Below are 23,417 nucleotides of genomic sequence, written 5' to 3'. Positions count from 1 at the left end.
CAACTTAAATACTTATTATTATTGTCCATGAGGTTCTGTTGCTTCTCTGCACTGTGACTGAGAAATGTCATTGCATTGTGATACAGGTCTCAAAAATCATAGGCTACTTTTAGCACAGGTGAATGAACTGAAAGGAATGTTGATTCTGTCAGTAGGCCTATATGAGGCCTAATTAACTAATTGACTTCCTAGTAAATGCATAAATTATCCAGCCACTGACACAGAGCTTCCGTTTTCCTTACCTTTTCAAGTTGTCACAGAATAGTTATCTCCAGTACGATCGGTAAAGACGGAGGTTATCTCTGTGCTTCTGCAGAAAAGGGAAAAGAAAATGTGAGTCATTTCGGTTTTCTAGTCATGAGCCGTTGAATACAGCGTGTCTCGCCCCAAAATTGCAATGGAAACACCGGAGCCGATATACAGGCATTTCTGTGAAGAAAATAAATAAACAGGATGTGTACAGTAGCTAAACCTGATGTTAGTATAAGTTTTGATGAGCTGGTGGTATGGTAAGTAGCTGCACCCGGTATGCTGTGCCTTCAAGTGAAGTTTGAGGGCACAAGATTTCTTTTTTGAATTGTTCCAAAGATTAAAATGACATGGCAAATGACAATGTCTTGATTAGAGTGTAACATGACCGGCATGGTACAGATACATACAGCAGTGGTTTTCAAAGTGGGTGATGGGGCACCCTGGGGTGCCGCGACTGCAGGCCAGGGGTGCCGCAACGGCAGTCCAGGGTTACCGCGAGATAATTTGTTAATATTTTAAATGTATTTGGACATTTAAAAATATATTTAGTATCATTTTAAACTTGAAGTACATACATTAGTTCTTTTCAGTCAGTTCTAACTAAAATGGCTGTCATCTCGCTTTCCTCGCAACATAATCGCTAAAATATGCTATAAATATAAGGTGCTGAAAATTAGGAATATAATAATGTAGGGGTGCCTCGGATGAAAAAAATATTCATAGGGGTGCCCTGAGCCAAAAAAGTTTGGGAACCCCTGATATACAGTATAGTGCACCAATGGTACACTTAAACGGACAGTCTGACACTTAATCTTACCTGGTTTGATAGACTGCAAGTATAGAGGCTATGCGCATGACATCATCATCATACCTGAAAGTTATGCGGGAACGCTTACTGAGTGGTAAAAACTACTTTCTGACAGCCCATACATCCAAGCAGAAAAGTCCTATCTGATTAAATGACGTTAAACAACGTTAAACTCACTTTGCCACTCGATTTGCCACTCGATTTACCATTCACTTTATGCATGTGCATATCCTCTATTTTCATGTACTGTAGTTTGTTAGGATCCCCTTTATTTGCATTTGTTTTTAAATGTAGTAATATTTTCGATTGCAACAGATAAACATTATGGACAATATTTGACCCATCCAAAATTCGATCTAAAAATTCATCACATTGTTATTGTAAGAGTTTTTTTCTATCTCTCTCTCTTACAATGTAGCTTGTATCCTTCTTAGTCATGTTATTATGACTCATTCAATTCATACAGTATTTCTAAGCAAGGTGTTTCTTGGAAACAACGACAAGCCTTTTCACCTTGTTGTTATGAAAATGTCCCTGAACCCATCACCTTAGTGATGTGTTCATTTGAACGGTGCCTGTGTTCGTGAATTGAATTCAGTCTCCTTACCCCCGATTTAACAATGTAGCCCAAAGAAGCTCTGTCTCATCTTCCTCAATATTACCCTCTACTCCTCATCTTCATCATCATGTCTTAAAGTATAGAAAACATGGACAATTTCTGCATTAGCTTCTCTCCTCTCTCCCAAGATGTAGAACCTATATCTTAATTTTTCTTTCTCTCTCTCTTTCTCTCTCCCTCTGTCCGTTTAAATCCTTGTGCGTTCATATGATCGGTTCATTTGTCATTTTGGGTATTATTTCGTTAATTTTTTGAATGCTTGCTTGTTTTTGTTTTGGTGGAACTGAATATCTTTTAATTTAATTTTTTTAACACATATTATGTTCTTTGGAACATTCCTTCATACTCCCTGGGAAAAAACTGGGAAACGCTTTTTTAATTCGCCATTTTCCGTGTGTCCATGTCCATATTGCATGGTTATTTTCCATCTGTTGCTTTTGGCTTCGCTTGGACAACTCCCTACTCCCCCCTCACCACCTTCCTCACTGTTTTGCTCTCATCACTCCTGCTCTCCCTGTCCTCCCTATTTGTTTGTCTTTCTGTCTGTCTGTCTGTCTGTCTGTCCTTCCTTTCCCTTCCTTCCTTCCTTCCTTCCTTCCTTGGATTTATTCTCTCCTCCCTCCTTCACTCCTCCTCAAAACGCTTTCCACCTCATGTCCACCTTTTTGCCTCCTCCCCCATCGCAACTTTTACCACCACTTCCCTTCTTCCAAACCTCATCTCCCCCTCCCCTAAATCCTTTGCGGCATCTTACTCCCCTCCCCTAACCCCCCCCCCCCCCCCCCCCAAATCATCACCTCCATTTCGGACCTCCATAACGCTTCCCCCCAACCTTACCCTTCGATTCCCGGTACTCGCCCTGCCCCGCCCCGCCCCGCCCCGCCTCCCTCCCTCCCTCCCTCCGGCAGCATTGGGACGAGGGAAGGCGTCATCCAGAAGAACCTGTGTGGCGTGCTGCCGGTGCGGGACTTCCAGCTGGACCCCAGCCTGCTGTACTCGCTGCCCCTGCTGGCCCTCAGCCCCAACCTGCTGGTGGTGTGGATCTTCCTTAGCGTGGCCTACTTCCTGGCCAAGCTGCGCTGCAGCTGAGCCGCGCTGAGGAGACGCAAGGGCCGGAGGAAGCTCCCCTGAACTTTACTATGGTGTCTGTGTGTGTGTGTGTGTGAGAGAGAGAGAGGGAGGGGATCGAGACGAATCTGGAAGCGCAGCAGCGCGTCAAACGCATCCCCGCAACCCGTCCAACAACAAGAGTTTGTCTTTTTACGCGTGTATATCGTCACCGTCGGGCAGAAACCTTGTATCTCCAAGTTTCAATTTGTATGTTCTATCGTAAAGCAAAGCCTTGCTTCATCACACAAGACTGTCGCACTGGAGTAGTGAAAATAGCAGATCTACAAGCACACAACGCCTTGCGGTGTGAGGCGTTGTGTGCCTGTAGATCGGCTATTTTCACTATCTTGAATCACTTTTAAAATGATAAATACTAAACCAACGGTTTTGGACATACAAGGTTTCCACCCGACAACGACCATATGTGTGCGTGTGTGTGATATGAACAACACACACTGCTCCTTCCACTAAAGGGCTGTGTGGACTGTGGACTCTCTGCCTCCCAAATGAATGGCCGCGCTCCGTCCCAGATCCTGGATGTTCTCTGTATGATGACTCCCTATTTTGCTGGGGGTCACCTCACCTGTCAGTCAGGCAAGAGGGCGTAGGACAGTCTGGGCCCTGTGCGGTCACTTGTTCCTTTCCACAGGTTTCTTACCGACCGTAACTGTCATCGTTGTCTTGAAGGTATACGGCAAAACAAAATGGATCATTCCTAGGGGTTTGGAAAAGAATGACGATGATTCTCCGGGTCTGACGTGTTATGAGGTGTTGAGGCATGTGAAGGAGACTCTACAGTAGTTGACAGTGTGTGTGTATTTCAGCCACGGTTAATGAAGAGAGAGGAGCATACGGAACAAGGGGAAAAAAAGCAGGTTCTGTATACATTTCTATAAATGCTCTCCAGTGGCGGGCATGAAGAGAGAGTATGGAGGTTTACTCCGACCGAATGCTCCACCAGACGATTCCATAAATGAGCATCACCACCACCACTCTCTGGTTGGTGGTGTGTGGGCCCGATGATGACTGACAAACACTTAAAAGTTTTCTTGCATGCTCCACAATTCCTCCAGCCCCCCGATAGAGTTGGAACAAAGAGGTTTGACCTTGTAAGATCTCCAATGTGCAGTTTATTTTTTTTGTGACCTGTGCCGTCAGCAAGTGTCCTGCCTGCGTTAAACCAACACAACACAGCCTATCTATTGCCGTGAAATACAGTGACAGTTTGTATTATATTTGTCCAAACGTAGACCTACTGCTAAGCAGGTTGTTGGAAGTTAACTATATCACCCGTCGGTGTGAATAATATATCTGTATGCATATGCAGATTGCATAATGTTTTCAGCACAGAGTTGTTATTATTAATGCAATTTATATCTTCAGCTTTGCACTATTAAGGATTCGCTCATTTCAGTTGTTAAAATAGCTTGCTTGATTTGTTAATGTCTTCCATGGGCCGTTGCACATACCCTATAAGGCTAAGATTTCTTTTTTTCTTCTTTTTTTTCAAAATCAAGCCAACACATTTTGATCCTACTTGCCTTTTTGGCCATATTTGGTAATTGATTTCCTTGGATATTTGTATTTTTATAGACAGCAGAGGCGGTGTTTGTCTTCTACTTCTAGAGCTAACGCACTTTGCAGCAGACGTGGGTTCGGTTGCTACTGACTTTATTGCTCATGGACTGTTTACATGCAACCTGGTAATTCACTTACTGTATCTTTTAGAGAAACGTTTTGGTTCATTTCAGACCTACAGTATTTTCGGGCAAAGTCATGGTGTTGAGGTGTAATTTAAACCACTTGAACACAGTGGTGGAAAAAGTACTCCAATTTAAAAAGTTAAAGTATCAATACTGCAATGTTGAAGTACTCTGTTACAAGTAAAAGTCTGGAATTCAACATTTACTTGAGTAAAAAGTATTGGTATCAAAATATACTTAAAGTACAGTATATATACGTACACACCTTGTTTATATACATACTCACCTTGTTTGTTCGATTTTTCCTCTCTACAGAGGATCTTGTATTATGGCCAATTTTCTGCAAATGTATTATATTTTCACCAAATGACATGCCCAGAAAATGGATGCTAGGGTTCATGTGGTGGAGATGGAGTCATTTGGTGTGTCAACTTAATGTTAACTCAGTTTGAGACTTTTATCCTGGCCTGCGGGCAGATTCAGAGGGGTTAGCACTCTTTTTCTTTTGACAAACGTAATTTGTCTCACTGGGCTGGCTAGATGGATCCCAGGAGATCCAAATGGATCCATTCACAGTAGTAATTCAGCCCACGTCTGCGTTTCCGTCATTCTTGCCAATGCAGTGAAGATCAGCTCTGTTGCCTCGACAAAGTTGAATCTTTATTAATTTCTCAGAAGCAATTTCCTAAATTGTCTGATTTTGGAATGTATACTGACTTTGACAGTAGGATATTCAGGGGAAAACGTGTTTGATTATGCAGTGTCCAACATGCTAAAGAGCATTTATCAAAGATATTATAAGAATATCCGTTTACACGTTTTCAGACATATAATATATGTTGTAGCTGTAAGAGTGATTGTACACTGGCTGACCGTTGTTTCATCTATTCTAGATCAGGTGGTCCCAAACTGGGGGTCCCCAAAAAGATTTTTGGGGGGTACAGTATATAAAGTACCTGCACATTTCTAGTTAAAATGTCAGGACTTTTAAGCCCATTTTAATAATAAATACAAATAATCGAATCTAATAATAATAATTGACAAATTGTTAGCCAACTGTGTTTGCAGTTAAGCGATACTGTCAAAGAGCATTAACTAGTTATTTGATTTAATTTATTCATTAATTTGGGACGGGGAGGATTTCGTTTCAATATAAATTAAATGGCATCACCTAGCATCACCTGGCATCCCCAAAACGCACTCACCCCTGGTCAAATCCGGCAACCTCAGAACGGCACCACCAGGTATTCCTAAACGTATCCTCAGTAAAACTATGCCTAAACCTAACCTTATTCCTAGCCTTACCTTCAGTAAAACTATGCCTAAACATAACCTTAATCCTAACCTTAACCTCAGTAAAACTACGGTATGCCTAAAGTTAATCCTAACCATGTTCCCAAACGTAAACTACGGCTATAAACCCTAAACTTATTCCTAATTTTAAAGTCAATGAAACAATTACAAAAATTTAGGGTTCCCACGGTCATGAAATTCCTGGAAATATTTTGAAATTAGAAAAATATTTTTCCAGTACTGGAAATGTTTTGGAAAAAATAGCTATGCATTGTCTTTGGTTATTGATTTTGTTAATGCCTCTGAAATTAGAAATTTAATATTGGCCAAATTGTCAAATATTAGAGGCAGAAATTGTGAAAATAGCCGATCTACAAATGCTCGAGGCGTTGTGAGCGTGTAGATCTGCTATTTTAGTTTTATCTATCTTAGTGCTTGTCAGGGTGCCGGGTCCCCAGTTAAAATATGATTATTTCAGGGGTCACAGCCTGAAAAAGGTTGAGAACCACTGGCATACACTACCTGTCTTTGGGCATTGCGCATAGGAGTAAGCGACTTGTTATTGAGCTGAATTATTGTTATATAGTCCTGGGAATTGGGTTAAATATTCTGGAAAGGTTTTGGAAAAGTTTTGGAAATGAATTGGTAAAAATATGTGGGAACCCTGAAAATTGCTGTGGGGTGAGCCGTCTATGAAAGAAAATGAATGCCGGTGTGTTTTGGGACGAGCGTTCCGGTTACCGTTCTGGTGGCGCGCTCTTGCTCAGGCAGTTAGTGCTCTTTGGCTTTGCAGTGTCGGTATAGGAAAAATGAAACCAGGTAGAAGATAAGGAATGTATTCATGCTTTGTGCCAAATGCTTCTTCAGTCAGGGGTTTTTCTGTTTTGTTTAGTGTAGTGCAGGGTTCCCCAATAGGCGGCCCGCGGGCCATTTGCGGGCCATAATGGTGGTATAAGAGCAGCAACAACACTAGTATATCGTCGTTTACGGGTGGAAACCTTGTATCTCCAAATTTGTATGTTCTTTTGCAAAGTAAAGCCCTGCTTCATCATACATGGCCGTCGCACTAAAGAATTGAAAACAGCAGATCTACAAGCACACAACGCCTCGCGGTGCGAGGCGTTGTGTGCTTGTAGATCGGCTGTTTTCACTAGTTTAAATCATTTTTAAAATGATAAATGCGAAACAAACGGTTGTGGACATACAAGATTTTCACCCGACAACGACGATATCTGAACTGTCACTGGAGTAGCGGGAACACCACCGTCGCCCCCTGCAATGTTGTGGCCCTCGGCTTGGTACCCTAGACATAATTCGGCCCTTGGGGAAAACTAATTGGGGAACCCTGGTGTAGTGGATAGAGTGGATTTAACAATCCGTGTCTGAAAGTCCAATCCAAATAGCTTCCATATGATATAGTTATGTTAGTTAGTTATTCTAAATGTACTTGAGTAAAAGTACAAGTTTGGCTATTTTCAAATGGCCGAAATGTAAAATCTCCAAAGTAACTAGTAACTAACCAGAGTTGGGATCCGTTACTCCAAAAAGTAGTGCACTACATATTACATATTACCTCTGAAAAAAGTAGTGCCTTACACTACTTCATTACTTCCTGGAGAAAGTAACTCGTTACACTACTCGTTACACTACTTTTGCGTTACTCCATAAAAAAGCCTGAGATGCATTGCCAACATATATTAGATGTATTAAATATTTATTATATATTATTATAATATCTAATACAATACAGTTATGTTGTTCAATGAAGTGAGCAGGGCTCACTGGTGGTCATTTGAATGAGTCTAATAATAATAATAATATTAATAATACGAAGTTATAATAATTAATCAAAATTATAATAATTAAATTATTTCTGAGCCCCTGTGGCCTTATTTAGCTCACATATGAGTTTATTCATTTATTTATGGACATACATGGTTTCCACCTGACATTATAGCCTATAGTTCTGTATCCATATGTCAGTCAGTTTAAGCAGATTTCATTCCATTTGGCTCCTATGAATTTTCCAGTCCAGGGGTGGACATGACCTGGCGGAGATTCTCCCCCCACAGAGCGCAGCAGGTCATATAGTAATTATTATAATTTGTATTAGTAAGTAGGTAGTTCTGTAGTCAAATACAGCTGGGGGGCTTATTACCCCAGGGGGGGCCTATTCCCCCACTCTACCCTACTGTAGCAGGCGAAAGTGATGGAACTACAATGAGATGACTCCGTGTGCAGCAGAAGCACTAAAACAATGTCAAACTAATTCTAGCAGCGGAAAACTTCCCATTTGCTTAAAAAAGCAACATGCAGCGATGGTTTTGCATAAGGAATTATTAATTGTCCGTCATCATCAGCTCATGTCAGAGTCTCAGAGCAAAGGTGAGGTGCTCTTTTTCCCTCTCTCTCTCAGCCTACCGTACATTTCCAGTAGGCTAATTCATTCTTGTGGCTCGCTGGATATTTAATACTCACTATTTGGGGGTTTTAATGTATCTTGTCACGTGTAGGATATTAATCTAGGCTGTGATTCAAACGTCGGCTTTGCGCACCTCGTGATGCGCTGCCGTGCCACTCTTTTTTTCTCTTTTCTCTCTCTCTCTCCCTTTCTCTCATGGGCAAAAGGTAACTCATTTCTTTGCTTGATATTATAAATATCCGTATTTGGGGGGTTTGCTGTTTTTAGTCCCTTGTATTAATCTATATGCGATGGTTATCAAATGTCGGGTGGCTGCTGGCTGCGGCTTGATTGCCACAGTGTCACCGTGACCTGCTGCTGCACTGACAATCAAATGTGTTATCAAATGTGTTTGATTACCTCTTCTTTGGTTAGTTATTTTAGATAAATGGCAGTTCCAATGTTTTAAAAGACAAGTGATGATGTTTACAATCGGTTCCTGCTGAAGGCAGAAGCAGAAACTGCAGGCACGAAAGTAGCGAGTAGCGAGTAACGCGACCAGGCAGTATTTGTAGTGTTATTATTATTTCGGAGGAGTAGTACCGTTACACTACTCGTTACCGAAAAAAGTAGTATTATTACAGTAACGCGTTACTTTGTAACGCGTTACACCCAACTCTGTAACTAACCCTTTCAAACAATTGTTGTGGAGTAAAAGTACAACATTTGCCTCTGAGATGTAGTGGAGTAGAAGTAAAAGTATTGGAAATTGGAAATACTCAAGTAAAGTACAAATACCTCAAAAGTGCACAAAAGTACTGTACTTAAGTAAATTACTTTACACCACTGCCAAAAACAAAACAACGTCCAAAAACTACTGTAACAAAGCAATTCCACGTCGTTTTGGATGGGTAGCTTAAGAATGAGAATATATTTAGATAAGATGTGTGTTTTGAAGTGGAATGAATCTATATATTATTAATATATTACATATTTTAATATATTTTACCCGTTTTGAATGAGAATGAGAGAGAGAGAGGGAGAGAGAGAGAGAGAGAGAGAGAGAGAGAGAGAGAGAGAGAGAGAGAGAGAGAGAGAGAGATTTTACTGTAGGGAGTATTGTCAGTAACACTACTAAATAGCTTATATATATATTATTCATTATCAATATATGTTATGATATTCGCAATGCATCACTGAATGTGTGCTTATTAACATCTAATACCTAATAATGGAGCATTGGAGCATTTTATTTTTATCATATTTTTAATATAGGGTTTCAAGGTTTTTTGTATGCCCCTGAAAAGCAAAATGTGTTGGTTTATCTCTGGGAGTGTAAACATTGACCCTGTGTAGATGCTATGCTATTACAGATGGACTGTCCTGTGTTGTGCACCTACAACAACGTTACATTCTGAGGGGTCTTGAGAGATTACCTGTGCAGTGACATCTCCTATTTTCAGCTTGCAGCTAGTATGAATCAGCCATTACGACGCTATCGCGGCCTGCTAAGATATATTTTAGTAGACTAAATCAACTGTAGATTTAGTCGACTAAAATCTTATGATATTTAGTTGACTAAAACTACACTTAAAACATTTCAGGTGACTAAAATATGGCTAACTGCAATTTTATTCAAATTACTACGACTAAAACTACGGTAAATCAAATGTTGATGTCAAAATCAATGCGGCCTGGCAGGAGTTAGAAGCTTCATCTCATTTCCCAGTGACCCAGTAAAGAAATGGATCAGACCAAAATAGCGCCACCTCAGGGAGTTTCCTCACATCCTCCCCTTGACCGCTAAATGCACACATTCTGCGTATGATGAGCATGGAAAAAAAGTACTCAAATGTTTGACTCAAGTAAAAGTATCAATACTGCAATGCAGAAATACTCTGTTAGGGTGCCCTCACACCAAAATACAGATGAGAGTGGAATCCGCGTTCCGCCAATGCATTTCAATGAGAAGGGAGCGTTTTTTGCAGAAATCCTCTGCTGGCCTGAAACCGCTTCACTCTCATTGAAATGCATTGGCGGAACGCGGATTCCACTCTCATAGGTATTTTGGTGTGAGGGCACCCTTTCACTCTGTTCCAGAGATTCAAACTGTACTTGAGTATTGGCATCAAAAATGCCCTAAACCAAAAGTAAAAGTTCTCATTATGCAGATTTCCCCATTTCAAGTTTTCAAATGTATAAAAATCTTTTGAAAATAGCAGATCTAAAAAAGTCTCATCCAGCTTTGTCATATACAGTATGCAACCAAATTGAATGTCTTCTTTTTAATCATAAAGATCCTTTTGTTCTTTTTTTAATTTTTATTTCCTTAACTTTTATTTTTCTATAAATGCGTCTTCCTAAGACAACCCAAACGTAATGGATCAGAGAATATTATATTTGTATCGCTGTACATAAATTCTGTTTAAATGCTTGTACGTCTAAATGCAATATATTTGCTCTTTATTTATTCAAAAGCAGAGTGTATATAAATATGCAGTAAATATATCTATATCATTATCTACAGTCAGATTATGCTTCGGTCATAATCGCCATGCTGTCGTCACTTTATCTCAAAACCAGGTGTGACATCTATACGTGTTCACTAGTGTCTTGTTACCTGTGTGTTTCTGTGATCTTACTTTAAAGGTCTTATAAAGTCAAATTTCATATTTTTTTATTTATTTTGAGGCTTTTTCTTTCATGTGTCCTAACCTCAATTACATACAAAAAAATGAACTTTCATCATTCAGACAAATGAACTCACTTTTCTGAGCCTAATTATAAAAAAAAATAAAATACAGATTACAGAAAAAACACTGAATGTTGAAAGGTCAGGTTTGTTTTTTGAGTAATCGAGGTCTGGAAACATGAAAAAAAAAGTGATGTCATAAGACCTTTAACAGACATTTCTTTCTTTTTTCCTTTGGTGATTTAATGTCTTGGCCTATATGAACATGCAATCTGTCAGCTGACTCAGCTCTGGAGAGAGACACTTTCACCCCCGGCATCCGTATTATGTATGGGGAGAGCTTTCATTGAAAACAGCAGAGCAGATGACAAGCTCACAAGGCCCGGCAGCACCTGACGTCATTGCCACTAGAGGGTGCTATCCCCCCGGGTCCCACTCTGCCAACTAGCCACGTTCATGGGAAATGTAATCGTAGTTTGACTCGTTTCTAGTGTTTATTGTGTTACTCTTTGGGTAAATTTGTACATTTCCACCTTCAGTCGATGCTTCCTATCCATATGAGTAAAATTGCTGGGGTGGTGTGGTTATTTAGCCTGGGTGCCAGCCTGCTCACTCCGTTCTGCGATTTGTTTTGTCTTTCCGCATGAAAGCCTCGTATCTCCAAGGGGAGGTGGGACAGAAAGCGGCTGGAACACCACCGCGGCTTCCTATTGGTCTGTGGTGTGGAGCGGGACAAATACACCAGTGTCTATTGGCTGGCTGATGACGTAGCTACCCTAACACTACTCTGATTCGTTGGAACAACATCCAATCAGCAACGACGTCGCCTACGTCACAATGGACGTTCAGAAACACGAGTCAACTGAATCATTTCCAGACTGTGATTCTGAATCCATTGCAAGCATTTGTTTTGCACAAAAAACATTCCTTAGTCATCACTCATCACTTTTCACCCTCTTGTTGGTCTGTTTTCTAGCCCAAGGAATGTTTTTTGTGCAAAACAAATGCTTGCAATGGATTCAGAATCATCCAAACCCTCCAATTTGACCCCTCACATGCTACTTAAAGCAGATTTTTTTCTTTTTTATAATATATTTCCTTTCCTGTGTAGTGGAGTCAATGGGACAGTGAATATACAAATGGCCATAACTTTTTTTCGCGATGTTTCCGGCAGAGCAGGCCTCTCATTCTGTGGACCTTAATGACCAAACTAATTAATAGATAAAACAGAAATAAAAAGTGCGGCAGAACATCACAGGTCCTCTCCCATTTTGTGGGACTGGATCCCCGGCTATTATTTTTCAAACACAGTTCTTATACGAGGTGATCTAACACAAAACATAACAACAGGAACCAGGGGGACAGCGCCCTCCAGTGGCAGTGACATCCGACTAGGCTGGCCTATTGTTATGGGGAGTGAGAGTGTGTTGCCCAGGTTGGGGTGTCCAGAGGGTGACGTCTTCTTATTCCAGGAGCTTTTCACTGTGTGACATTGTTCAACCGTTGATGATCAAAGCATTTACTCTCTATTTTCTTTTTAAACTGTGCTACGCTACCTGCGGCACAGTAAATGTATTATTGCATACCTAGGAAAAGCTGTAACCAAGTGTATACCTGAACACCCGGGCTTGTGCTTTAATAAAAAAAACATGTTTTTGTTATGTTTTGTTTCGTTTTCTTGTTTCCACCAATATAAACATGTTGAACAGAAGCATCTATGGTCTTTTGACGAGTTACTGCCTTTGTTCTTGATCATTTCTCTCAAATCCAATAACGGGATCAATCCGTTCTTTTCACTTTTGTTTTTGCTATTTATCTTTTGAGCTAGGCGATACGTTGACACTCTGCGTTCATGCTGTCACCTTGCTGTGGTTTTTGAAAATCTTTCAGTCGAGTACCGTAAAACTAAAGACTAAAAGTAGAACATTTCAGGAGACTAAATAAAATATGCTGTATATTGCTGTAAAATCAACACTATTGTGCAAAACACTGGAGCCCGGGTTGGTCTCCAGGTGGCAACAATCACAGGTATTCTTTTATTTAACATGGGTGAGTCAGTCTGCTTTGCCTGGTAAACCATCCCGATCGGATCGATTCACATTATCATGTGTCGTCTGCTCTCAGGGCCCTGTGACTGACAGATGTTGATTAACTTTTTAACAATAACCTTTTGGTTTCTGCAAAACGCCCACACAGCGATTGGGGCTTCTGCATGATGATGTAAATTCACACGACAGGGATGGTTGGCCGTCATGTGTTTAATCTGTGCCCCGCGGTCAGAGATTTGAGCCTTGAGAAACTCATCCTGCTCCTCGGCGTTGATTTAACCCTGACTGGGTCCATTTCTTCTTTTTTTGTACAGATTTAAATGAACGCTGAGGATTATACTGTGCACATCTTTGCCCATTCGCCTGTTCTTATACGCCAGTGGTTCTCTACTGTATGTCGTAGTAGATGTCTCGCTCTCCAGTCTAGTCCATTCTGGTGTATCGTTTGTTTTCCTCATGTAGTTTGGTGTATTATACGTACAGTATGTACAATATGTCTTCCTGTCCATTCTGGTGTATTATATGTATGTTTTTGATTGATTGAAAACTGATTGAATATTATTAACAGTTTGCAAAGAAAACAGTGCTACAACTATACCAGTAAGACTGCCTGATCGGGAGATAGCGACCGTCAGGTCGCCTGTATACACAAATTGGCCTTAGCAACCTCATGGTGGCGCTAGAAGAGGGGCATGTGAGAAATTGGGGGCGGAGGTTGTGGTTTGCCAGCCAAGGAGTGTGTGTGCAAATTTGGCATGGATAAACAATAATCATGTCTTCCTGTCCATTCTGCTGTATTATATGTGCAGTAAATGTCTGCGTCATCGCTGCTTCTTCTGACAGACCCATCAGTTTAACTTTGTTATCCTTTCTTTTCTTTTTATTTGCTCTCATCGTCCGTACATGTCCCACCCCCAACCTTCTGTCCTCTCTCTCCCTCCCCCCCTCCCCTCCCTCTCTCCTGTCCCCAGTGAGGGCTGTCGACGGGAGAACACGGTGAAGAACGTGGGATGTCGGAAGTACGCCTTCAACTCCCTGCAGCTCAAGGCCTTCCCCAAGCACTACCGTCCACCGGACGGCACCTTCGGGAAGGTGGAGACCTGATCGCGACCCGCACTCAGGAGGCTCCGTGCGGGTCCAGTGGGGGGAGGCTGGCTGGACACGTCCCGGACCACCGTGTTTTTTGGGGGACTATATTTACGGAAGATACTGTGTCTTAGGAGCGCTGCATGCGGTTCGATTGGGACAACTTGGACTGATCTGAATCGCTGTGTAGCGACTTGAGTTTGAGGACAATCCACGCTTTTTGAGCATCACGTTGCCTAGCTACTGTGTCCTAAGGAGCCCGGACGCAGAGCTGCACTGACCAGCGTGTTTCTTTTGTTTGTTTTTTGTTGTTTTTAACCTTTACGGTAGACAATTAATTCACCAAAGTCACAGCAATATTGCTTGAAGAAGCCCTTAAAGGCCACACCACTGTACTACTACTACTACTGTACTAGCTTTGGACATAATACTGTCTTAGATGCCTTTTGTTATATAATGATGTGTATCTCTGTACCATTAACACGTTTAACATGATATAAAAGTCTGTGAAAGAATGAGCAGTTGTTTTTCCAGTGTGCAAACATGAAGCGAAGCGTATTCACTTACTGTAGGTCGATGGATTGGCATGAAAATGATACCCATGATGCATTGTGTGAACAGCCAGAGGCAGTTAGTGTCAGTTCAGAGTATGTGGTGGTGGGGGGGGGGGGGGCTTCATCTCTCTGCTTCATCTCTCTGCTAAGGGGTCCTTCGACTGAAAAACGCTGAAGATCCCTGGTTCCACGTTTAGGCGTTCGTTAACTCGTGGTTTCATTTATTTAGGTTGAGGTTAGACACTGTTAAGATTGGTTACCGAATACTCGATAATGGGAGCGAGAATACTCGCTTATGGGAGAACGCCTTCTAGCGTGATCACAGAAGCAACACACCACAAATTCCCGGACAATTCCATTGGCAGGGCAGCTGACTTCGTCACCCAGCCGGGGCGAAGGCCCCACCCTTCTCTTATATCCCCGGCCTGGTGACGTCAGCTCCTCAGTTCTGGAATATTTGGCTTTCTCTTCAGCAAAAACACGAAGGGTGTTTCAGCGAGTATTCTCGCTCCCATTATCGAATAACTGGGGTAACCTAAAGTTATTCTTCAAATGTTCGCTCAAATACTATCTTATGGGAGAGAGACTATTGTTTAAAGTCCCAGACAAAGACCCCACCAAGGGACCTAACTCCTGCCAGGAGCCACACCAAGGACTGCCTGCGCCACAGGCTGCGCAGTCATATCCAAATTCCCCATTCCCTCTATTCAATTCAACTCAAAGGGCTTTATTGGCATGAGAAAACATACGTTTACATTGCCAAAGCAGAAGTGTACACAATACAATTATGATCCGAAAATTTAATACAATCAAAATTAAATGTGTATTGAAGGGAGTGAAACAGTTTTCATGTATCGAGGTTAATCAATGCAGACAGTACAGGGATACAGTATATGCACAATGATCAGTATCTTTAAGGTGGTTGTGTTCCAACTACAAATTCCTAGGAGTGCACCTGAACAGCTCGTTGGACTGGTCGGACAACACAGATTGATTCACAGTAAGGGGAAGAGCAGGCTGTTCTTCCTGAGAAGACTGAGATTGTTTGGCATGTGCAGGATGCTACAGATGTTCTACCAGTCTGTTATGGCTAGTGTTATTCTTCTTTTTTTTTTATATATATCTTGCAACTTGCAACTCTTGCGACACCTTCAACCTCAACAGACGGGTGAGGAAGGCGGACTCTGTCATTAGGTCCTCTTTGTAGGGGGTGGAGGAAGTAGCCAGCTGGGTACCATCTTGAATAACTCTGTTCAGTTACTGGAGAAAGAGAGGAAACGGCCGGCTCATCTACCCAGGACGGAGATGCGAGAGACTGGGAAAGTCCTTTGATTTGATTGAATTGATAAGGTATGCTTTAAGTATTGCTATTTGTGTTGTGATGTGACACTTGTGAGCGTGGACTGCTTTTGACACTTTATGTATATATTCTTCTTTCTTGTGCCTTGCTCTATCCATCTATCTATCTGGGAGTTTTTTTTTATCATACACACACTGAGGAAATGTTTTAACTGATAAAAAACGAACCTTTTTTATTTTCCAACAGGGTAAATTCTCCACATAAAGATGTTGCGATTCATCTATTAGGAGAACTACAGTGTAGTCGAATGAGAACTTTCCTATGCTTGTTCTAAATGTGGGTGGTATCTTGTCTGTGTTGGTTCACCCCTACAAAAGAACTATTCTTCCACATTCAATGCAATCCTCTTATTGTTCCCATGTGAAATGCAACCCATCTGTCCACAACAGGCACGTGCACACATACAGTAGACATCCAAGGGGGCTTGAGCCCCTGCCCTTCTATCCGTCTGTTCTCTCCAGACCATGAATGCAGTTTTCACTATGGTGAGAGAAACGCAAATGCCGTCTTTCCATGCCATACCTGAAGGCAGAGGATTCAAGAGAATTGCCTTGTCCAAACTCTCCTGAACTTGAATGCAGCATCTTATGTTGAAAGAAATTGCCCTCTCTGTGTATAAATCCATGCCGTTATGCCACATCCCCAGTATTGACTTGATTATGCTTAATTCAGTGCTATCAAGCACTGAAAATAGCCAACCTCCAAGCTCACAACGTGTCGCGCTGCGACACGTTGTGAGCTTGGAGGTCTGCTATTTTCGATATTTTCACCAAACGGCCCTTTTAGAAATTTCAGACCCTGCCTCTCTAACATTCTCTGCACGTCCCTGGTCCACAACATGTGGTCATGATGATGATGATGATGATGATGCCCCTGGCTGCAAAGTCAGCCACTGACAGAGACAGAGGAATCTCCACATCACAGAAGATAGATACTATCAATAGACCTACTTACTGTACATAGACTGCCTTCTGTTTGTTATGTATACGTGGCTTTTTGCTGAAGTCACATGCATGTGTGACACTCTGATATGAATGCAATACGTTTTCCTCATTTCATTTTGCTTTTCTTTTCCAGGGCAGTTTGCATCAGGCATGGCCACCATACTCCTCTTCGGACAAATCATTTGCATCCTCTCTGTCTCGGTTGTCTTGCTCTGGATCGTCTCCCATTTATTTACCCGGTGTGGTGATGGCGGGACGGGCGTACAGAAGGGTTACAGGTAGGCGCAAGAACCTCTTTTTCAGGTGATTCGCCCCTGTTGGGTATAGTATGGTTTGAACTTCGGTTAAGGTTATGGTTCTCAAACTTTTTCATGCCAAGGACCCCTAAATTAATATATGTATATTTATCTGTATATTTGGTCACAGACACACATCTGATTTTTTTTGTGCCAGGGACACCCAAGAGAAAATGTATGTAAAATTCAACCAAATTCTTGTAACACTTTCAAGAAAAATGAAAAAAAAAAAAGAAATTGCAGACTCGAAGTGATGTGCTGTGAGCATGTACATCTGCAATTTTTTTTATTTAAAATATGGATAAAGGGGTGAACAGATTTAGCTAGGGACCCCCTAGAACCCCCTCAAAGACCCCTGGGGGTCCCCGCACCCGACTTTGAGAACCAATGGGATAAGGCATAGTTTCTTTGAGGTTAAGGTTAGGTTTAGGCATTGTTTCTGCGAGGTTATGGTCACCTACACTAGTTTCTGTGATGTTAGGCAGAGTTAGGGATAACCACTCCCACCTGGGCGAAACACCGAAGGAGTATGCAGTGCTGGAGATTATCCTAATTGTTTTTACATTTCTTGATACTTTATGCTTCTACTCCACTACATATCAGAGGCAAATGTACTTTTTACTCAACTAAATATTTTTGACTACCTTAGTTACTAGTTACTTTACAGATTTTGATTATTCATAATTTATCAAATTATTATTTTTTTAAACAGTACTGATGCACACCTCAAATGTTGGTGATAGGTGCGAATACAAATGCATCAAAAAGGGGATCTTTTGGAGGATAATTATATAGTGAAGTAAAAGTACAAAAATGTTCTCAGAGATGTAGTTGAGCAGAATTAAAAATTGGAAATACTCCAGTAAAGTAAAAGTACCTCAAAATTGCTCTTTCCCCCAGGCCCAGGGGGAGTACTTGTACTAGTAAATGTACTTAGTTGCTTTCCACCCCTGGCCAACAGGTCTGCGGTGCTGATAACGGGCTGCGACAGCGGCTTCGGTCACCACCTGGCCCGGCGTCTGGACGGCGCGGGGCTGGTGGTGTTCGCTGGCTGTCTGTTCCCAGAGGGCCCCGGGGCAAGTAGCCTGGTGGAGGGCTGCTCCGCTCACCTCAAGGTAGTTTTAAAACATGATAAAAAAATGAAGAACTAACGTAAAAACTAGGTGTATGTAAAACGACTTTTTCTCTCTTGATTACTCACGCCATGGAGACTTGAGCTCAATAATATTTTTAGTTTTTTGTCGCATTCCTAAGAAATTAAGTTGGGTCCCCATCCGGAATCAATGGGGGTAAATTTACTATAATCATTTTTTTTTGTCTTAGGAATGTGACAAATACAAAAATATATATTATTGAACTCAAGTCTCCATGGCATGAGTAGTGAATAAAAGAAAAGTCATTTTGGGGGTGAACTACTCATTTAAACTATGGTATAGCCGTAGTGGTGGGTTGAAATTGTGTACATCTCGGGGGAGATTTAAAAAAGCCTTAAAAAGTCAAATTCTTCAGGAGTACAGTTTTGAGTAAAACTTTTTCTTTTTCTCGCAGCATATTATTTGTTTTATTTTTTATTATTTGTTTGTGAAGGATAGGCAAACAATAAGCATTGTGGTTCCGCCTACTCCTTTTTTTGGTCATCAATTTCATTTTGTGCGTATTTTGATTAACAAGGACCCAAAATAAAATGAAGCAATATTACACGAGAGGGCAACAGTTGCGATTATACAACTGTTGCCCTTAAAAAAAACATGTCAACTTCATTTCATTGTAATTAAGATATTCAATAGGAATTTGTAATTTTTTAATGCCACATTTAGCTACTATGTCCCTGAACGTCACATGAAAACCGCTAGCCTAGCCACCTAGCATAGTGTGGGGAGAGAGGAGCGCTTGCTGTCTTTCGTGACCAACGCAGCTGATTTCTTTACTTGATGAGAGACAGTGCATCTGTGCTCGTTATGTGCACGGTTGGAGAGCCTGTTTTCCATTGAGAGCCCGACTACCTGTTGTATAATAATTCATTCGTTGATTCATTCAGGTGCTCCAGCTGGACGTCCGCAGCGATGAACACGTGCAGCGGGCAAAGGAGGCCGTCCAGGCCAACCTGCCAGAGAACGGTGAAAACTCCAACACTCCACTATTAGCAGAGATGAGTTTCAATTTAACCCATTTAGAAAGGGTACACATTATTGTGTATCATTGTTTTATGCTTTAACTATTGAAAAACAGCAGATATACAAGCTCACAGCGCGGCACCAAGTGCCGCGCGGGTGCAGCACCGAGTGCAGCGCAGCACCGAGTGCAGCGCAGCACCGAGTGCAGCGCAGCACCGAGTGCAGCGCGGCACTCGGTGCCGCGTTGTGAGCTTGTATATATCTGCTATTTTTCACTGGCATTTTTCACTGGCATTCAATAAGTCTAGGCCTAAATAAAGTGTCTTCATGATGAAAAGGCGCTTGACTTGGAATTGTAGAATCCTCTTTACCACCAGCTACTGTAACCGTAACTAAAAGAGACGATCGTAGGCAAAATTGTGATTAGTTTAAAGTTATGGTAAGTGATATGTTTTGGTTGAAACAAAAGCCTTTTTTGATAGGACAGTAGGCTGACAGTAGGCCGGGGAGAGAGGTGGGGAAGTGACACGCAGCAAAGGCCACCAGGATCGAGACTCGAACCCACAACGTGCTGTCAGACTACATTGAGCCTAGGTGTAGTGGTCCGAGCCCTCCCTATCTCTCTAAACAGAAAATACATTTCTATTTTTAAAGTGTTCCAGTTCCAATTTGTCTGTTCATTTCTTTGTGTCATCACTTCCAAATTGGGTAAAATTGGTATCTCGACCTGATAATGAATTTTCTGTTTATTAAAGAGCTGGAGAGGTCATGGAGACTCCTGTTACTGAACAAACACTCTATAGCAATGAGTACTGTCAGAATACACTTACATCAGCGCCCACACCCAGGTGGGGTCGGCGATAGGGCCTTTCTGTGTGGAGTTTGCATGTTCTCCCCGTGTCTCCTAGGGTTGATACCCTCACAAAAACATGCAGTAATCCTGGTCTCAATAATGCCTCCCCCTGGCCAGCCGAGGCACTTGATGGAGGGGAAAGGAACTGGTTGGAATAACGTGTTCCTTCCACGCGCTACGTCCATCCCGGGGAAAATCCCCCCTGTCAGGTGAAAAGAAACAACTTGGCCTACTCATGCATTGAAGGAAGCATGAGGTCAGTCCGTTGTCTCCCCAGGCGCGGCAGAGGGAGAGCAGAGCCCAGGATTACATAGGCAATTGGCACTGGGTGAAAATGGGTTGCAAAATCGTGGGATAAAAATTATAAAAAAAAAAAAAAAGAATACACTTACAATACCTTTAATACAAAATATTTAAAAGTGTAACTAAAAACTACAATGCTCTTTAAACCGTTACAGTCTACCATACCTGCCCTGACAAAAAAGTATAGCTATTTTGAATTTTAAAACCAAACAACCAGACAACAAGTTATTATTTTTTATTTTTTTGGTCAAGTTAAACCTCTTTGTCTGTTATCAGGACTGTGGGCCGTTGTGAACAACGCTGGTATCTCTGACTGGGCAGAGACAGAATGGAACACCGTTAACGATTATCGTCAACTGGTCGACGTCAACCTGTTTGGCTCCATCCGGACCTCCATTGCCTTTCTACCCATGGTCCGTGCCGCCAAAGGTCAGCCAAAGAACCAGAGTACCTTTACTTGGTCCTCAATAGGGCATTCACCAAATCAAAGTCACTATTCGATGTTGTTCACCCAAGTCGAATATTGGCTTATTATTTATTTTTGTATTATTGTTTTCTCTTTAAAAAATATATAGCTAATAAAGCTTGGCTAGATAGGAAGTCATAAGAATGAGTTGTCAATGCCCCTGGTGGATGAATTTGTTAATGCTCTATACCAGGGGTTCTCAAACCTTTTTAGGCCGTGACCCCCAAAATAAACATATTTGAACTGGGGACACCCACCCTGACAAGCACTTGGAATTGTAGGCATTACATTTAATGCAGATAAATATTGTGTATTGTGTTCGCCTCTTGCTTACTTAATATTTGATAGTTTGGCCAGTCCTGTCGAATATTCGACTATTAGAATACTTTGAGGTCGAATAATTCGAGTACTAAAAATCACTATTCGTGAATGCCCTAGTCCCCAAAGGTGGTTCAAAGGTGTGTCAGTGGTGGACTAGCCTGCATGGGATCATTATCATTTACAAGTTTTAGCACGACTAGCGAGAATAAACGAATTATTTCCCATTATGTGGGAAACAAAAACAATGTGACGCCAAATGGAACCAACCATTGGAACCACTTACTTTTATAATCTTTATTTTTTCTCAACTGGATCACAGGCTAGTATTAGAACGAATACCGGGCTTTCCTCTGAGGTGGAAAGTCTGGTGAAGTTACTTACTGTATTGTACTTGAGTACATTTTGGATTTTTGAGTATTTCTTCCATCACTGATTGTTGTTTATGATCTGTTTTATGACCCCATGCAGGAAGAATGGTTTACGTGTCGAGCATCATGGCCTTATACAACTGTCTCAGCATGGGAGCCTACAGCGTGTCTAAGAGAGGACTCGAGGCATTTGCAGATTGCTTACGGGTGGAAATGGCCAGTTTTGGTGTCAAGGTATTGTAACTTAATGCAGGTTTTTCTACTTCACACTGGCAGATACAGTACAAAGCTATACATGTGACATTTGTAGTTGCTAATAAATCTACAACATGCTACAAAGCTTCAAAAAAGGTCAGAGGGTTTCAACTTCAGACACAAAGATGCAAAGAAACAAATATGCTGTGTAGCTTTGTATCTTTTTTACACTGTCCCGGAAGTGTAGTTCCGACCTTTTTCCGGCAGAATTAACTTCATTTTCTACAGCAAATATGAATGAATATCATAAACATTGCAGAGCCATGCCCTTGACAGAAACACCCAGATGAATGATGATTAGTGTATTTTTGGAAAATAACCCATCTAGCAGTAGTGTAAAAAAAAAAAAAAAAAAAAAAAAAATATATATATATATATATATATATATATATATATATATATATATTCAATCATATTCAAGAGCTTTGGAGAGAAATGAGAGACTCCATATCCATATATTATATGTTATTTATTTGATTAGTTATGTGACTTTTGGTGAAAAAGTCTGCATATATTAGTATCGGTTGATATCGGAATCAGAAATTAAGAGTTGGACAATATCACATATCCGATATCTTTAACACATGATTCTTAGCTTGGTTTCTGTTTATGACTATAAAATGGGTCTGAATTGTGAACATTTGGTGTTAAGCAGCATATATGCTTGGAGAGGATGAGGTGTACCTGGAAAGAATTCTCCCCTCCAAGGGGCACCTGGGCCAAAAAGGTTTGGGAACCCCTGCTCTATGCCGTCTTCTTTTCTCCACTCCACGCTTATCAGGTGTGCATCATCCAGCCGGGACACTTTGGTGGCGCCACGAACATCATGAGGGTGAAGACGAGCCAGGACATCTGGGAGAAACTGGACGACGAGCGCAGACAAACCTTCAGCCAGCGGTACGTGGAGCTGGCGGCCGAGACCGCCGCGGCGGCGTCCAAGACGGGAGGCACCGACATCAGCCCGGTCATCGACGCCATGCTGGACTCGGTCGTGTCTCCGCGTCCGAAGAGCAGATATCTGGTCGTCCCGGCCGTGGCTGACGCGCTCTTCTTCCGCGTCTTCCCCTATCTGCCCACGTGCCTCGCGGATGCCATGCTTTCCCGGAGCCCCATGTTCGCCACAAGAAAAGCCTTGCTTTATTCTAATTAGGGGGAACAGGGGACATGGAAAATAATGTAGTGCAAATGTTCCCAAACATTTTAGCCTCGACACCCAAAAGGAGACATTTGATGTCTCTCCCGGGGACCCAAAACGAGTGAAAATAGCAGATCTACAAACTCACAGCGTTATTAATGTTATATTATCAATTTAATGTTATCTTGACCCGGAATCTTTTGAACTGCTGTGCTGTCCTTGGCAAATACATTTCCCTTGTGGGCTCAATAAAGGTTCTTGCCTTATCTTATATTATCTTATCTTGTCTTGTGTAATCTAGAGTACTAGTTAGATAGAGCAGTGGTTCTCAACCTTTTCTGGCCGCAACCCACCAAATAATCATATTTTAACTGGGGACCCCCCACCCTGACGAGCACTAAAAGTTGAGGCATTACATTTTGTATAACTCAGTTCT

General features: G+C 41.7%; 2 protein-coding genes across 4 annotated transcripts in view; both read left to right on the top strand.

Annotated features, from left to right (window-relative positions):
• The window catches only part of LOC308280068 (inositol polyphosphate-4-phosphatase type I A-like), a 101,898-nt gene extending 87,617 nt beyond the window's left edge, over nt 1–14,281 (top strand). For all 3 annotated transcript variants that reach the window (XM_080720329.1, XM_080720328.1, XM_080720327.1), the window contains one exon: nt 13,898–14,281. In XM_080720329.1, coding sequence (XP_080576455.1) covers nt 13,898–14,030 — 133 coding nt within the window. In that variant the 3' untranslated portion in view covers nt 14,031–14,281. The remainder of the gene's footprint in view (nt 1–13,897) is intronic.
• A 2,739-nt stretch (nt 14,282–17,020) lies between these two features.
• On the top strand, nt 17,021–22,996 carry LOC308280119 (D-beta-hydroxybutyrate dehydrogenase, mitochondrial; the record flags this gene model as incomplete). Its single annotated transcript, XM_080720382.1, has 6 exons — nt 17,021–17,148; nt 18,128–18,281; nt 19,205–19,283; nt 20,713–20,865; nt 21,692–21,825; nt 22,628–22,996. 6 exons carry the CDS (start codon nt 17,021–17,023, stop codon nt 22,994–22,996), a joined length of 1,017 nt encoding a protein of 338 aa, XP_080576508.1.
• Between the last annotated feature and the right edge of the window lie 421 nt (nt 22,997–23,417).

This window comes from Nannobrachium achirus, assembly GCF_963921795.1.
Source record: "Nannobrachium achirus genome assembly, chromosome: 24".
Taxonomy (NCBI): Eukaryota; Metazoa; Chordata; class Actinopteri; order Myctophiformes; family Myctophidae; genus Nannobrachium; species Nannobrachium achirus.
Note: the sequence above shows the minus strand (reverse complement) of the source record. Positions and strands in the feature narration are given on the sequence as shown.